General features: G+C 43.3%; 2 protein-coding genes across 2 annotated transcripts in view; both read left to right on the forward strand.

The window, feature by feature from the left end:
- Positions 1-14,651, forward strand: part of LOC308333930 (heterogeneous nuclear ribonucleoprotein C-like) — a 39,571-nt gene extending 24,920 nt beyond the window's left edge. The window contains exons 3-7 of the mRNA XM_080790465.1: positions 6,616-6,666; positions 10,244-10,419; positions 11,633-11,749; positions 13,022-13,176; positions 13,425-14,651. Coding sequence (XP_080646591.1) covers positions 6,616-6,666; positions 10,244-10,419; positions 11,633-11,749; positions 13,022-13,176; positions 13,425-13,463 — 538 coding nt within the window. The 3' untranslated portion in view covers positions 13,464-14,651. The remainder of the gene's footprint in view (positions 1-6,615; positions 6,667-10,243; positions 10,420-11,632; positions 11,750-13,021; positions 13,177-13,424) is intronic.
- Positions 14,652-17,551: 2,900 nt separating this feature from the next.
- uraha (urate (5-hydroxyiso-) hydrolase a) lies at positions 17,552-18,248 on the forward strand (the record flags this gene model as incomplete). Its single annotated transcript, XM_080771067.1, has 3 exons — positions 17,552-17,688; positions 17,816-17,951; positions 18,159-18,248. The coding sequence occupies 3 exons, from the start codon at positions 17,552-17,554 to the stop codon at positions 18,246-18,248; spliced, it is 363 nt and encodes a 120-aa protein (XP_080627193.1).
- Positions 18,249-18,353: the final 105 nt, after the last annotated feature.

Below are 18,353 nucleotides of genomic sequence, written 5' to 3' on the forward strand. Positions count from 1 at the left end.
ATGGTCCTAAAAATACATTTAATTTAAATGGCATCTGACACTTGATTGACAAGTTATTATAAAAAAAAAAAACCCTATACCAATTATATTTTCCCTCCATTTCCCTTTCCAAGTGTTTGTCTTATACTGTAACGCTAGTGCCGCTATGCCAAAGCCCCCATAGGTAAATGTTTAAACACATTTCAGCAATGGGATCAATTCTTTGGTGGGTAGATCTTGTTGAGCTGGTCATTTTGAAAGTGGCTCTCGTGTCAAAAAAAAAAGTGTGGGCACCTCTGATTTAAACCCTATAGCGGCGTATAGCCTATATACTGTACTTAGTTGCCCGGGGTCCCCCAGAGGTCTTTACGTCCCCTACCTTTCCCCTCAGTCTATCCCAGATCACTTTTCTGAACATAAGCTGCAACCATATACAGTTATAATATACTGTATCTAGAGGGAGGACTGCCCCGCCCCCCCAGCTATTAATTTCAATGGAAGTAGCTCAGTGCCGTAAACCCATTCAGACCTGAGATAAAAGCACCAGGAAGACTGCCGGAAGCACCATTAGAACTCTAGAACTATACCGGTACGTCTCGAACGAGTGGAAGTTGAACACGGTCTCAAGTCTGAGGTCAGGGTTGAGGACATGGCGGCAGTGAACACCCCTCAAACCTGCATGAACCTCCATTGTTGGTCAGCTTCATTAAGATTATGATCATGCAGCTAGAACTACAGTGTAGGATTTATAAAATACCTTGAGTGTTGGTAATTGCAATGAAGCATCTTTTGGGTGGCACACACACACAACACGATATAGCATGGTAATATGAAAGTTGTGAGAAAGTGTGAGAGTTCGATCGAGTCACAAAATGAAAGGCTCTCAGAGTATTACAGAGACTGGAATCAATAATATTGCCTGTGCTTATTCTCCCCTCAGCAGGGACGCGCGCACATAGACATCAAAGGGGGCTTCAGCGCCTGCCCCTTTTACGCGTTTGTAAAACAACTGCCCTCTCCAGACCACTAATGCACCGTTTACTACATGGTGAAAGAAATGAAAATGCCCTCCTCTTCTTTCCATGCTATACCGGAAGTCTCCTGAACTTGAACGCAGCATTTTGCGTTGAACATTTGTCTCCAAATACATCGTCGTTACACACCACATCTCCACTATAGTGCTGGGTTGCGCCACGAAAATAGCTGATCTACAAGCTCTCTTGTGAGCTTTTAGAACTGCTGTTTTCGCTATTTTTGTCCAAAAGTGCCCTCTTGTGGGATTTCAGCCCCTGCCTCTCTAACACTCAGGCTCATACCAACAGCAGTGATTCCTGTAATGGTTTGGGATGACCTCGTTTAGTCCAGCTTGACCGTCAGCACTACTTCACCAGGTTTCAGTTAAGATGAGACAATAATGAAGTTGAGCTCGTAATGGCAAGGCTGAGAAAAGATTGGGAGAACGAAAACACGGCAGAAACAGTAGCAGCAGGAGGTCTGTATATGAAATAACTGGAACTCATTGATTTCCGATACCTTGAGCGCGCTCTGTGCTATGCATGACAGATTACATACAGATCAAATGTATGTGGCTCGATATCTTTATATACCAGTGAGACGCCCTAAAGGGCGAGGTCTGTGAATGCCCATATATGGACCTTTTTTTCGACTTTTTAATTTTTAATTTACATTTTCTGGCCGGGTAGGGCGTAAAATGTGTGCTAATTAGTATTTCACCAGCTGCCGGGCACAGCTGCGTGCGTCTAGAGTTTAAATGGACAGGTATCAGTCAAAAGGGAGACATCGACGAGGAAGGATGGATGGGGAAGGATCAACATGGAATGTCAGAACAGCTCCATATATGGAGATCTAAGGGTTTGAGGTCTGAGTTGGATGGGGAAGGATCAACATGGAATGTCAGAACAGCTCCATATATGGAGATCTAAGGGTTTGAGGTTTGAGGTTTGAGTTGCTGGCCGGCTCCATATATGCAGATCTAGGTGATGATCCAGTCTTCTCCATGTATGGCTGTCCAGGGTTTGATGAGGTCAGTGTCGTGATCTTCATATATGGAGACGGCCATATGTGGAGGAGCGTGTCACGAGGCGGGACTGACGGATGTGCGTGTGTGTGTGTGTGTGTGTGTGTGTGTGTGTGCGCGACGTGTGTGCGATCAGTATATGCCCATATATGAGCATATCGGCGAGATCGGCAGTTCTGGAAAGTCCTTGTGCAGTCAGCGGTAAACGTGGCTGCACTCACACATTCTCTGTGTGTGTGTGTGTGTGTGTGTGTGTGTGTGTGGGGGGGGGGGGGGTGTCACACATGCTGCACGTGACAGTCTGTGTGAGTCCAAGCTGTGGAGAATGTGTGGAGAACTGACTGTGACTGCGAAGTAGACTGACTTTAATCAAAATGGCAGGTGTGGGAAATTTGCCAATTCAAGCTCAGGCTGGGGTTGTCATGGTCAGTGCCGCCGTCAGGCATACGCATAGTACACACTGCATAGGGGCAACACCCCGAGGGGGGCAACAAGACACATAGGGGCAACACCCCGAGGGGGGCAACATGACACTGTGCATAGGGGCAACACCCCGAGGGGGGCAACAAGACACATAGGGGCAACACCCCGAGGGGGGCAACAAGACACATAGGGGCAACACCCTGAGGGGGGCAACAAGACACATAGGGGCAACACCCTGAGGGGGGGCAACAAGACACATAGGGGCAACACCCCAAGGGGGGCAACAAGACACATAGGGGCAACACCCCGAGGGGGGCAACAAGACACTGTGCATAGGGGCAACACCCTGAGGGGGGGCAACAAGACACTGTGCATAGGGGCAACACCCCGAGGGGGGCAACAAGACACATAGGGGCAACACCCCGAGGGGGGCAACAAGACACATAGGGGCATCACCCCGAGGGGGGCAACAAGACACTGTGCATAGGGGCAACACCCCGAGGGGGGCAACAAGACACATAGGGGCAACACCCCGAGGGGGGCAACAAGACACATAGGGGCAACACCCCGAGGGGGGCAACAAGACACATAGGGGCAACACCCCGAGGGGGGCAACAAGACACATAGGGGCAACACCCCGAGGGGGGCAACAAGACACATAGGGGCAACACCCCGAGGGGGGCAACAAGACACTGTGCATAGGGGCAACACCCCGAGGGGGGCAACAAGACACATAGGGGCAACACCCCGAGGGGGGCAACAAGACACATAGGGGCAACACCCCGAGGGGGGCAACAAGACACTGTGCATAGGGGCAACACCCCGAGGGGGGCAACAAGACTATCCTCATAATAATACTTTTACGCTTAATAATGAGAGTTCAATACCGTGCAGTATAAAGACTATAAAGGGGTCAGCATGCGGTGATACGAATTCAGGAATGGCCAATTTAGGAATAAAACAATTACAGAAACGGAAACGCACAAGAGAATCAAAAGGCTATTATATTAGGAGCCAAAGCAGAAACGCAGTGACGACATGCTCTACAAACTGGCAAAGAGCTAAAGTCCAGTCAAGTGCCAAGCTGACAAGGGAAGTGATAACATGTGAGTTAGCTGAAGTAGGCAGGAAATTGCATGGCCGACAGAGACAAGACACGTTAGATTGGCATTTTTATTTTATTTTGAAGTTAATTGCAATATGGCATTAGTTGAACGGGACGGGGAGAAAGCACTTTGACAAGTTAAGAAAGGAATTCATTAACATTTTGTAAAATATCACTTTGGAGCTCAGGAATCACCCTCAAGGAGTTTGTTTAAACACCATTTTTGCTGCTTTAAATACCCAGATAATTATTATTCTAAAATACACTTTACAATCAAATGTATTGTTAATTTGATTTAATTTCCATGTGGATATAGATTCTTAGCCAACTAACAAAATTGGATCTGCATTCATTCATTAATTCATTCATTCACGTGCACACAAAGCAACTTTTCTGTGCACAAATCACACACACACGTGCGCACGCACACACACACACACACACACACACACACACACACACACACACACACACACACACACACACACACAATCTCTCTCTCTCTTTCTCCCTCCCTCACTTGCGGTGAGATGATTTATAGCTAGATTCAATTGCTCTGGCATCTGAAAAAATTATGAAAAGAAATTAATTAGCCTTTAGTGACCCTGCTGTCCATCTGCCTCTGGCTGTACACTATAGGCTGCCATACACACAAATGTCACAGAAATACACGTACAATAGAACTGCACTGGTATACTCACCTTGAAAGTAATTCATATCTAAACAACTGTGCTTATACCTGTCAACTGTCTTCACTAAATAAATACCACTCCTACAGACATGATCTAACCTTTGACACAGATGTATGAATATACTGTACTATTTCTCAGCTGAAGGCTATTGTTTGTTAAAAGAAACTGCAAACTTCTAACAGCAATATTACTGCAGCAATTTAACAGGTTTCATTATGTTAAAGGAGTAATTCCATGCTAGAAGGCTTTCTTACCTTTATTTGTAGTTAAAGAGGTCCAGGTGTTATTTTGTGCAAAAGCGCATTATTGGCTATTTCCCCTACCATAAGCCCTCAATTAATTGAATTGCATTGAATTGAATGGGCCTATGGGGTGTTGTGCTAATTCGCTTATTTCCATCGCTCAAATATATTTTTTAATATATCCTCTCTTCATAATGTAAATATTTTCCTGGGCTTGACTGTGGCCGACGACCTGTCCTAGAGGACCAACAACACCTCTGCCGTGGGGAAGGCACAGCAACGCCTTTTCTTTTTAAGGAAACTTAAATGGGCAGGACTTCCACAAGCTCTGTTGATCAACTTCTACCACTGTGCAGTAGAGAGTGTCTCCCGGTTATCTCCACAGTCTTCACCTCCCGCTGCCTACGCCGCGGCCGCACAAATAACATCCTACAGGACCGGTTCCACCCAGCACACCATCTTTTCCAACGTCTGCCCCCTGTTAGAAGATATCGATCCATCCGGTCCAGAACCAACAGACTGACCAACAGCCTTTACCCACAGGCTGTCAGGCTGCTGAATGAACAACCTGCCCCCCCCATCCCTGAGCCCCCTCTATAGTATTAAAAGGGTACTGGAAATTACATTGCACCAGCACTATTGCACTTTGGGTTATTGTACAGTATGGTTATTTATTTGTATGCCAGTGGTGAAGCTCTAAACTGAATTATGTTTCATGCAAGCAATGTAGCAATCTATTGATCTATCGTATCCCAAGCGGCACACTTTACTACTTATTTCGATGGAAATAAGCGAATTAGCACAACAACAAAAAAAACCCATTGAGGGCTTATATTAGGGGAAATAGCCAAGAATGCACTTTTGCACAAAATAATACCTGGACCTCTTTGGTGGGGACGTAACAACTACAAATTGAAATAAAGGTAAGAAAGCCTTAGTCCTAGTATGGAATTCTCCTTTAAGGAATACTTCACCTCCAAAATGACTTTTTTCAGTCAGTCAGTTACTCGCCCTGCGAAGCCTTGGATAAAATGGTGAATTACGCATCCCAAAACATAATGAAGAAGAAAATAGGGTTCCAGGATTAGAAACACTAAAAGTTTTTCACTGTTGTGTTGAGTTGAGTTCCTTTGGTGGATATTGGATGATTGCACTCTCCCACAGTAATGACACAGTAAGGAAAATACAACACATATTGGCCATTTTACATTTGATTCATTTTAAGGGACCTCGGTAGCGTGTGGAGGATCTATACGCAACCACAACATCTTGGCACCTACTCCTCATGCTGTTCACCAACCTAGCCACATTTAGCTGTGGGATGACATCCCATTCCTCAACCAGGATTCGTTGCAAGTCAGCCAATGTGGTTCTGCTGTTGGCAAGAGATTCTGAGAAACACTAATGCCTTTAATTCCAGCAATGAAAACCTATCTTGTTTAGTTCCCCTGCCGTATATTCTGATATGTTAAACCTATGTTGTATAGTTCCCCTGCTGTATATTCTGATATGTTAAACCTATGTTGTTTAGTTCCCCTGCCGTATATTCTGATATGTTAAACCTATGTTGTATAGTTCCCCTGCTGTATATTCTGATATGTTAAACCTATCTTGTATAGTTCCCCTGCTGTATATTCTGATATGTTTATAGAAAAACAAACCACAAGAATCCAATGCTCCCACTGAGAGAGCTGCACTGGTGTGTCTGAAATCTGGATCCGTGCTCGCAGCCTCGCACACGCGTTCGCGCACACAAGTGCGTGTGTGCGCGTGCGTGCGACACTACTGGCATTAGGGAGAAATGCTGAATGTGATTTCTTTATGCTTTAGCGTCATTAGTTTCCAGTCATTGACTTTATTTCTAGGTATTATAGGTACTGTACATGCATGGCCCAATGGCTCCAGTGACCATATTCACACGCCTGACAATTTGCCATGGTTGATTGGGTGGGTTTCCCATGTTCTGAACATATTGTGACATTTCTTACATGTACAGTAAAGTCAGAATATCAATGTTCATTGCATTCCATCACTCACTCACCCTCTCTCTAATCTCACATCCATCTAACACACATTCACTCAAATTTGTCTGTCTGTCTCTCTCTCTGTCTCTCTCTCTCTCTCTCTCTCTCTCAGATCTGAGTTTGACCTGGACTATGACAGCTATCAGGAAGACTACTATGACAGGTACTGTATATGTGTTGGAAGTTGGAACTCATGCATGCTTTTTGGAGTCTTTGTGTGACAGAGAAGGCCTATAGCCTATACAGTACATTAACAACATGAAAACAGCCAACTGCAATTTGTTCTTGTTCGCTGATGACTCAGCACTCCCTGGTCTCAGGCGAGGACAAAATGCAACACATTTGGACACATGCATGCTCAAACACACCTACTGTACGGTAGGATATACTAAACACATGCTTCGGTTTGTGCTGTGTGGTCATCTTTGAGGATTCAGGCGAGAACTAAGTCTCCAATCATCAGAACCACTTATAACATAAATCTGAGCTACTAAAGCCATCCCCGGTCCTTGGATTTAGAGAGAGAGAGAGAGAGAGATGCAACATCTAATTTTAGAGGGGGTCCTCAACACAGACGAACAGTACATCATACTGTACATACAGTACATCCATACAGACAAACGGAACAAAAGCTCAAAGATAGCCGCTCCCATGTGGTGCTTAGATGGAGTGTTCCGTGTCAATTTCTGGCTGAACAATCGAGTCAGAGGCTGTTGACAAAAATAATGTCCCACTTCACTGCAAAACAGAGTTGACTCTCAGCCATTTATAAAGTCTGATTCTATATTGAAATTGCTGCGGGACCTTTCTATCTCCCCAGGTACTGTGAGGCTTGGAAGCTTCACGCATAAATACAGTGCTCAGCACATCTGAATAAAAGACTGTTTGTCACAGCAAACGCTCTCACACAACTTATACACAAACGTAGACACACATACACACCTCAGGCCTTATTTTGTCGCTTCCTGCCTTCTCACGTACAAATACTGTACCTTCTGTGGTTCGTTGCTGTGAGTTTACGCTGTCATTTTTTAATCGCTTTTCTAGTTTTGCCTCCCTCTGCATTTTTCATTCTTTCCTCGAGAGAAAACACTCGCCAATGATTTTCAATTTGCTTTGAGCACGGTGCATGATTATGCCCTGTGTAGCTGGCTAACTCTACTGACAGCTGTGTGTGTGTGTGTGTGTGTGTGTGTGTGCACGTGTGTGCATGCGTGTGTGTGTGTGTGTGTGTGTGTGTGTGTGCGTGTATTAGACCACACAGAAATAAGCTGTGTCTCTGCCTGAGCTGTTATACATGTATGGAGAGAATGTCTCCCAAGTTCACACATAAGGAGCAGAAAAATATACAGTTTGCATAAGCACAAACTCACTCAAAACCCCCTCCATGCTCGCACGCACACACGCACACACACACACACACACACACAAAAAAAAAAAAAAACACACACACACACACACACACCTCTAATCCTCATAGTCTCTCATTGTCTGAGCCTGAGCTTCCATTCTCTGAAATGACACTGTCTGTCTGCCTCCAACTCCCTCAGCTCTTTGGTCTTGCTGTGTCTCCCCACACAGGCAATACGCAAAGCCTCTCTTATGGTCTCATGGGATTAGATGAATACACCTTGGTGGTGGGTGGCGGGTGTGTCCACGTGCGTGTGTGCGTGCAGCCATCTGTCTGTCCGTCTGCATTTAGATGAAGTACTCTATGAATCTATGAGCAGAATAGAAGATAAATATTCAAATTAATCGAATCAAATCGGATTTAATTGGATCACATTTTATTGGATTTATTGTAATTGGATTGGATTGTGCAAACATTTGGGCATCCATTCCTAACAGAGATGAGCTGTGGTTAGTGAACACCTCAGTGGGTAAATCCACTTTATACCCACACTGAGACTAAGAGTGTAGTGTTTACATGGAACATCAGAGGTGCTTTTCTCTCTCCTCAGCAGTTCGCACTGAGGCTTACTGCTCCATGCGTGGCTATCTCCTTATTGCACATGATGCTGTAGCCATTCACCTGCTCGTCAACACAGTCAAATCCTCAGCGTTCATGTAACCCCCGACAGACTGTACAATTGTAACCATTTGGTTACATTTGTACACTTTCAGAGTTACAAATAATGGATATATTAGGATTTTTCTGTGAACTACTGTAAGACACGGTATGCTAATGTCTTGCCAATGGGAAAATGCAGTAACACTTATACGCTTAAATATTCATAATACTTTATAACAATAATCATATAATTAATACATCATAAGGAATTTCATAATGCCTAATGTATCTAATCTTCCTATTTTTTTCATAATTTCTGAGCACTCATGGATATTTACTTAAAGCACTCGATGACCACTCCACTGCTCACACTTGGCTTATAATCACACTACAATGTGAAACCTAATATTCATGATCATTGTCACAAACACAAGGACACACTCACAAAGGCAAGAATGGCACGCACGCATGCACGGTCTACACACACACACACACACACACCCAATGTTTTCTTATCTACCAGATAGGAAGGACACACTCACACACTGCACAGACAAATGTAATGTCAGCATCCAAACACACAAAACACACAATGCTGTCATTTTTGTAACTACTATCCACCGTATCCAGTGTGAGTTGAGTGTCATACACCCTTCTGTCACCATCCCTTCAAGCCTGACTGAGAGTTTTTGATTTGCCATGACAGAAGCAATTAGATTCAGTGGAAGATAGGGATATGAGCTGTCCAGAGCAAGCAAGGAAGAGAGAATGAGGGATGAGAACTGAGGAATTGAATTAGATAAAGAACAAAGATAGAAGAGCATGTTATATGGGTTTATAGCCTACTGTATTTATCCTTCAAATAACTGAACTTTCCTTAACAAATTTCCTGCATTGTCAGGTCTTTCCCTCCCTTCCCCTAATTTCGGTTCTATATGTTAACGCCTTTTTTTTGTACTACACTTTACCCTGTTTAAATATTCCATTCAGATCTATAGGTTAATAGTGGTCACGCATCTAAACTTCCTGTGTGTGTGTGTGTGTGTGTGTGTGTGTGTGTGTGTGTGTGTGTGTGTGTGTGTGTGTGTGTGTGTACAGTTGGTTGGACAATACTACATAAAAGCGCACATTCATAAACAAATGGAATCATGTAGATCTATGAATCCATATCCATATATGGTAACCGCATGGCTCAATGTGGATCACGTACTTCATGTTGCCACCTGACCTTGTGACATTAGTCTATATTATGTCAGTTGTCTATGACATATGACGTGTGTATGACTCAAAGATTTGGCAAGGTTTCAGCCCGATCCAAGACCATTCCATTATGAACTTCAACATTAGTGGAGGTACTTCTGTCGCCTATACTGGCAGTCTGCACAAGACACTGGCAAGACACAAGACACTGCATGGTACAGACCAGCGGTTTGCAAGATTATAGCAGACAGACGAGGTAGCCTCTTGCATTGCCAATTGCCGTGCCATACATTTTTAAATCATTGCAAACACCCTGCAGTGTATGTCAAAGACTTTCAGTATAGGATACTTGTTTAACCCATTTTGGGCGGGAACCCCTTTTGGTGTTTTAAACATTAAGGTATAATTTAGCTATTGAAAAATAGCAGATCTACGAGCTCATAGGTCAAATCTTTGAATATATATTCTTTCAAAGTGAATGTTTTTAACTCGGGTCTAACACATATCATAATATGTCTTGCCATTCTAGGGTGTATGACTACCAGCGGGTGCCTGCGTCCCTGCCCGCTCTTTCCCATGAAGGACCCAGCCTGGCCAAGCGCTCGCGCTCCTCCTCTTCCTTCCCCTCTGGGCACAGACGCAGCCGAGACAGAGCTCACGCCAAGAGCTCCAGAGCCCACTCCACCGGCACGACCACGGCCAAGTGTACGTGAGGCAGCCGACAGAGGCTCTGATTTATAGATGCGTTTGCCTAAGGTCACATTCACACCACCAGAGAGCTTTGCTGCGGTTGAAACGAATCCTGCTGCGCATTTTCAGAAAGTGCACTTCGTTTGACAGGTGTGAAGGCTCATTCGAATCCTAATGCGCATCAAAGAACCGCATTCTACTCCGAGCAAAAACGGGGGTTTCGCTTCGCTTCCAAACGCACTTGATTAAGATTCGGTGCAGGTGTGAATGCAATCCGCAGTAAATAAAAGAAACAATGTTGTATATGCGTATAGTGAGAGAGCGAGAGAGAGAGAGAGAGAGAGGGGGGGGGGTCCAGTCCCAGACGGCACGACACATGCACGTTATTGAGTATAATTTTATCACCATAGATTTCACTGTGTAGGCTAGTTTATGAATGTAACACATTGATAAAGGTCCCCCCTGCTGTGTTTCCAATTGCTGCGGATGACAGTGTGAAGGCAAATTAAATATGCAAGAATCCCAAATTCTCCGCCCATACGCATCGAGTCTACTGAAGTATTAGGTGGGAATGTGACCTTAGATGACGTTCTCACGTGACACCTATACAGTACACACGCACTTCAGGTCAAGTTACTATATATAATAATATAATATTATTATATTGACACGGTGTTGCACATTTGAATTGATACCAGGTATATACTATTACTGGAAAAGCTTCACATTGAGAAACAACAAATAAGTATCCATGGTATATGGATACAGCTGTATTTAGGAGCTAAACCATTTCAAACCTTGTAAATTTTTTAAATCAATTCACAGTATACTGTGTCCCGTAAAAAGGGAATTAATTGCATAGGTCCTAAATGGAAACAAGACCAAGGACCTTATTTGGTGCTATCCCTTTTGGACTACTCTGTTGCGGTTTATGCATTCTGTCTAATAAACCAACCAATCAATCAATCAATCAATACATCCAATTAAGAAGAAAGCCTACTAGGATTCTGGGGTACATGCAGGGCTACTCAGCTACACTACATTTTTTTTATTGCCCGCTAGAAGTGTGCGTGTGTTGACACTTTAAAACAAAATAAGAGTGGAAGGGTGCAGGCTTATTCATATCGAGTGATTGCCCACAATCATCGAATTTCAGTGTAGAATGTCATTTAAAGCTCTCCCTGAGATGTTTTCTGTTGCTGTAATTCTCCACTCTCTGCCTTTTCAGTGCGTATGGAGGAGTTGCAGGTGATTAAGAAGGAACTGACTTTGATAAAGACACAGATCGATGGCCTGCTCGACAGTCTGGATAGGATGGACACAAAGGCAGGGAATGACCACAGAGGTGAGTCCACTCCACATGCAGGAGGGCTGGTAAGAGTCAATAATTAATTATTTATGAGAATAAGGAGCATTGTGAAGGCTAGTGGAGCGATCACTGTTTATTTCTTATTCGTTTGGGCGGCTGTGTGTGGAGCATGCTGAACAGACTGAGATTTGATGGACAATGTCTATCAGCAATGTCCTTGAAAGAGCTGCTGCTGCCCTCATGTGGCCATTTGCGTGCAATACTGCTTTAATGGCATCTGCCATTAAAGGTCCACTCAGTCATTCAGCCTGTCAGTAGCTCTAGTCTATTCTATCCGTTAACCATGGAGCAATTTATTGGTGCCTTGTTTTTACGTCAGTATGTCGAATATAGGCCTATATAGCCGTCTAAAACAGGAGGGTTGTCTCTGTTCGTCTCTTGTCTGTAGCCTACATGTCTCTGTATCTCTGTCTCCACAAAAGTAGACCAATCACAGTTCAGCTCATGCTACGTGCATACTAGCCTCGGTCCCAGCCTCCAGTAGACTGTGGATTTGGGATCGTTGGAGATACCGTGTGCGTTGGTTGGTATCTCCAACGATCCCAAATCCACAGTCTACTGGACCCAAGCAAGACGCAGGATACAGAACATAGGACACAAGGCTCAAGGCTCAAGACACAACTTCACAAGACACAAGATTCAAGATCAGGAACACCTCAACACATATGAACCGAGGTGTCTGGCGGCTGGCCTTACAACCCAGACCCCTTCATACCATAATACGACTCCTATACGCGCCAAGGTATCAGGCTTTACAACCCAGATACCTTGCAAAGCTTCACCAAGACCACCATTCCTCATCTGAGAAGAGAAGAGCCTGATAACAACCCAACAACCCAGCCTGATAACCACACCAGCTGCAACTCCTTGCAACAAAACAAACCGCACCAATGCAACTCCTTGTAACAAAACAAACCGCACCAATGCAACTCCTTGCAACAAAACAAACCGCACCAATGCAACTCCTTGCAACAAAACAAACCGCACCAATGCAACTCCTTGCAACAAAACAAACCGCACCAATGCAACTCCTTGCAACAAAACAAACCGCACCAATGCAACTCCTTGCAACAAAACAAACCGCACCAATGCAACTCCTTGTAACAAAACAAACCGCACCAATGCAACTCCTTGCACCAAAACAAACTTGTGTCAAAGTGTCAACGTCATTTCCTTGAGCGGTACATCCACCAAAATGTGTGTGTGTGTGTGTGTGTGTGTGTGTGTGTGTGTGTGTGTGTGTCACAGGGTCTCCTTTGAGGGAGGACAGTCCGGGCGGTTCACCATATCCTGACAGCAGCCCCGAACATTTACTCCCCCCTCTCTCTCCACCCAGTCCTCGCCATCGCATCCAGAGAGAGAGCCCCGAACTAGGCGAGGCCACGGATGATGACCATCACACGGTAAATTAGCCTGAGCTAATGTGTTAGTCTAGAGGGGCGGGTCTCCCCCTAGTGCAGCTCATCATTTGGATTGACTCCTCCCACTCTTAGACAAGGAGCGGCCAATGCGTTCCTCCAGGCTTTCATTTTTTTGCGCAGACAAAAATGAAAGCCTGGTACCTAACGAGTCTAACGGTAAATGAACCTCTGTTCTCATGCGTCTATAGTCTGCATGTCTTGCATAATCACTGTCTGTCTGTCTTTCACAGATGAGTAACCACAGCTCTGACCTTGAGGATGAAATGTGAGGATGAAATGAGAGAAGAGATGAATTGAGTGCCACTCATAGAGGAAGAGAGAAACAGTCCCTGCACTGATCCAACATACATGCGTATCAGCAGCTCTACTCCCTGCCACACTGTTTATATACCACAATATCGTAGCCTAGGCTGTTAGCACAATATTTTACACATTTACAGCTTTTATTTATCTTATTCTTGACATATTGTTTCCTCTACCCTTGCTCTTTGCAATCTATTGGATGGATTATCTATCCAATAAAGGTTCAGCCCAGTGGGGAAGACAATTGCACACTCATTCACAATACTAGACAGACAGCAATTATATCTGACAGCTAAAACGGATTCATATAAATATTGCATCGTTATGGCATTGCCTGTCATTTTCACAACAGAACACTTGCTACTAGTGGTTGCGGTTATGCTATTTCCCTGGAAAGAGATGTGTGAGCTATGCAAGGTCTATTTAATCTGAATGGAAATCATAAGGAAACTGGAAAAGTAGTAACATAATATGGGCTTTGAAGATCATGCTAATCTTAACCACTGACTCAGAATATTGCCATTTTGAAACAAAGGTCAATGATGGGAATCTTGTGTAGAGAGATGGTGAATACAAAATGACTGGTGTTCATAAAAAGCTATTGTAATTAAATACCTGTTACTTTTTAAGAGAGTTTTCCAATGATGACAGGGTATTTCAGAATCTACTAGTTTTCTTTTCAAATGTATTTGGGACCCGTCTCACAGATGTGACAGTCATGTCCTCGTCATTCAGTAGTGAAGTAACTTATTTTACGTGTGCGTGTGAGTGTGTAGCGGCCTATTCTTATGTTGTGTCCCTGACCTTGGACAGCTCAGAAAGATATTACACACTTTATCATCTTCTGCTTTGATATGAAGTCTTCTTTTTGCCAATGCGCTTTCCTTGTCTCATCCACTATGTTCTGGTACTTTAAGCAGGGGAAATGTCGAGGTCAAAGTGTTATATTGTGTATTATTGTAAACTTTCCTGTAACTGGTCAGCTGTATGGTTTTTACCTTGCATTTTGTTTTGGTGTTTGTTATTGTTTTTTTTTTTTTTAAGAGACTGTTTTTTTTATTACAATTGTATTGGTGTACTTTTGGTTTGCATTAACAACGAAAGTTAAATGGAAGCACTGAATGTCAATGTAGTAAAAGTATTTTCATAATGACTACAAATGCCTGTGGAGTGTTCTTTGCAGTATATCGACAGAGAGAGATATGTAGTGTTCAGTGTCAATTCCTGGCTGAACAATGAGGTCAGAGGCTGTTGACAAAATGTCCCACGTACGTCACTGCAAAACAGAGTTGACTCTCATCCATAAAGAGATAGAATATACTGTGTGGCCGACAATCACCTGCAATGTTTGCAGTGTCCCGTGCTGACAGTCGAGCATAGTTTCGCAGTAGTCAGCCATAATGTGGACATTTACCCGAAAGAGAGCTGGTGACCACCTGGGTTCTCATTCACGTTATCATCCATACTGGTGCAAATGACCTGAGAACACAAAGTGGCCATGCAAGTTTGTCAAGGAGTGATATAATATGTGGAGCCTCCTCCACATTACTACCCAGCCAGAGAGTATGCAATCGATGAAGTCAAATGTTTACTTGCCACTAGGCACCCGATCTCACCCTGCACCAGCACAGCCTGTATAACCATGTTGTGCACATCCTGAACGCAACAGTCCGCACCATTGCAAAGAATCCAAAGGACTCCAAACATGCACACCAAGCAATGCCAGGGAGCACATCCTACTGGAGAAACCGAGAGATGCCAGACCCACCCAGACCAACATCCATAGGACCTGCTACAACCATGAGAACACCCTGCTACAACCATGAGAACACCCTGCTGCAGCCAGACAACAGCATGCTGTGCTCCGTTTGTGACACATAGACCAACCATGGGTATTAGTATTTTTTATCGGCCATGCACCTGGAAGGCAGCAAACTTCAATAGACCACTTTACAAACGGTTATATGCTACAGTACTCGGGATGAGCTACTGTACTTTCAGGCTCAAAAAGATAATTAATTACTTGGGGCTGAATGGAAAGTAACAACAAAGTGTGTTAATGCTGACATTTGTGAAGTTACTATGCATCCGACCATAAGATTAACATAACATAATGCATGGTAATTCATATTCAATGTTGGGGACAATCATACAGGTGGGTTATTACAATGTGTTAATAATACCGTTTACAAATTCTAATTCAGATTCCCCATTGGTTGAATTTGTATTTGAGGCTAGTATGTACAGTATGGCCTTTTATTATACAGTTTTATTGTATAGGAACAGTTGCAATGTAAATGTGCCATAATAATTAGAAACAACTACTGGAACCTTGTGCTTCTCTCACTGACAGATTATGTCCCAGACGTTACAGAATGTTATAGCCTGTAGAGGTCATTGCCACAGCAGTCAAATGTGCTGTACTAAATTAAGTCAACAACATAATGAAAGAAAAGTAGCTGCTAAATTACTTTGGTATATTACATTATCAGCTTAAAGAATCACTGTCTCAATACAGTTTCGAGTTATTTTGTTAATTCATTGAGTATTGCCTATATTAAAAAATTGAATGGTTAAAGGGGTGACTACCGTGACTTGCACAACTACTGTTTGCACAACAACCAAACAGATAAGCGAGTCCCTTCCATTTCATGTGGCACAGCAGATGAACCAAGACCCTGTGAAAGGACAGTGAGGAAAATCTGAAACTAGTTTTAATCATTTGTGCACATGAGTGTTCAAAGGCTGCAACGTTTAAAGAGTCACATTCTGGCAGAAAATAAGGTAAGCATGGCAAAATGTAACCATATGCTGGGCAAATATCTAGTCTAGGCCGATATAATTAATTGCTGTTATTATCGATAACCGATATTACCGATATGATAACATTCTGTATTAAAAAAATATAATAATTTAGTCCATTCTGATAAATACATGTAACAGCATATCTGCATTGGAGGCTTAGGCAAGTCAGATTTAACTTTAATTCCTTTTTATTTAATATTGTGAGCTTGTAGATCTGTTGAAGCTGTTACTTTGGGCTTGTTTATCTGTAAAGACAGACCGATTAATCAGCCTGATTAATTAATCGGTCTGATTGATTAATCGAACCGATGCCAATTATTAATCTAAAAACTACTAGAATCGGATTAAACTCCCATCACTAATACAGTCCTTCTGCTACATAATCTTTGTGTAGTGTGTAGGCAAATTGAGGCTGCTTGCTTGTGTGAAAGCAGAGTAAAGCAGAGAGAGGAATGTTGAGTGGTATTAGATTCAAATGTAGCCTACATCAATATAATATAACCTTAAGTGATTTACGGAACTTCATTGTATGAGGGATAGCAAAAATAGCGGATCTACAGTGTGTGTGTGTGTGTGTGTGTGTGTGTGTGTGTGTGTGTGTGTGTGTGTGTGTGTGTGTGCGTGCGCGTGTGTGCGTGCGTGCGTGGCCTACTGTGGTCTTGGTTCCTTATAATTAATTGCATGATAATAAAGCAGATCATTTTACAGTTTCAGCCTAGCTGTGACATTTTTGTAGAAGATAACAAGTTCCGGTACCCTCTAGGTCAGTGGTTCCCAAACTTATTCATGTCAAGGACCCCCAAATTGACACTAATTAGCCCGTGGAACCCCTTTTGAAAAGATATGCCATGGACCCCAATAAGAGAAGACGGCTCTAGCAGTGATTCTCAACCCGTTTAATTTCAAGGACCCCCAGTTTGACATGCATTAGTCTACAGACCCCCATTTAATGGCATTTGCCGCATTTCTATCTCATGGGCAGGAGGGACCCCAATTTATATTGTGAAATCTATGTTATTTTAACTCTGAGAGTGTATACAAATGGAACCAAATGGACCTGTTCCATTTGTACACTCTCTGAGTTACAGACCCATAATGGTCCATTTGGTTACAAACTATCATTTAGATGGGGACCCCCTGGAACTCCCTCATGCAGGTACCCCACTTTGGGAACCACTGCTCTAGGTTATCTTTTATAGTACTTTAATGCATGCTCTGGTGGCTCCCATTAATTGTTGATTTCTAGACTATGGAAATAGCAGTGCCAGGTAGTCCTCTCACCACCCATGTCTTGAACACTGGAATGGGGATCCCTGGGTCCAACATGGGCCTGAGCCTTCATCAACTAGACCCAACCAATGCAGTCTGGAATCTGATCACAAAAGGGTAACACATGAGAAGAACACGACATGTGTATGTGTAATATATATTATCATGCTCTATAAAGAGTTAATTTGTACTTGAAAATTGACACGTTTACCACTCTTTATTGTTATTATAATTATTATCATAGGGCAACTAATGCTGATGGACGTTGCCCAGGAATAATCACGAGAGAAAGGTTCACGACTGGTGTGTACAAGATGCGCTTTGAGACTGGTCAGTACTGGGAGAGCCTCGGAGGGCCTTGTTTCTATCCCTACGTGGAGGTGAGCAAATTATGGTTCAGCTTGTTATTTTGACAATTTTTTTTCATTGACTATAATTCTTCAGTCCGCCGAGATTTGACTTCAAACTGAATTCATGATGGTGCAGCTTCTGTTGGTTGTGCAAAAGATTGTACCGTACTCTTCTGTGTGCACAAAGGACATCAAATCCATGTATATTTGCTCACAGGTTTTCTCCTCTTGTTGCAGGTTGTCTTCACCATAACTGACCCCAGTCAGAAGTTCCATGTTCCTCTGCTGCTCAGTCGTTTCTCATACAGTACATATAGAGGGAGCTAATGACCTTACAGCAGTGGTTCCCGAACTTTTTCATGCCAAGGACCCCCAAATTGACACTAATTAAATGGGAGCAACATTTGAAAAGATATGCCAGAGGCCCCCATA

This window comes from Protomyctophum bolini, assembly GCF_963924005.1.
Source record: "Protomyctophum bolini genome assembly, chromosome: 1".
Lineage (NCBI taxonomy): Eukaryota > Metazoa > Chordata > Actinopteri > Myctophiformes > Myctophidae > Protomyctophum > Protomyctophum bolini.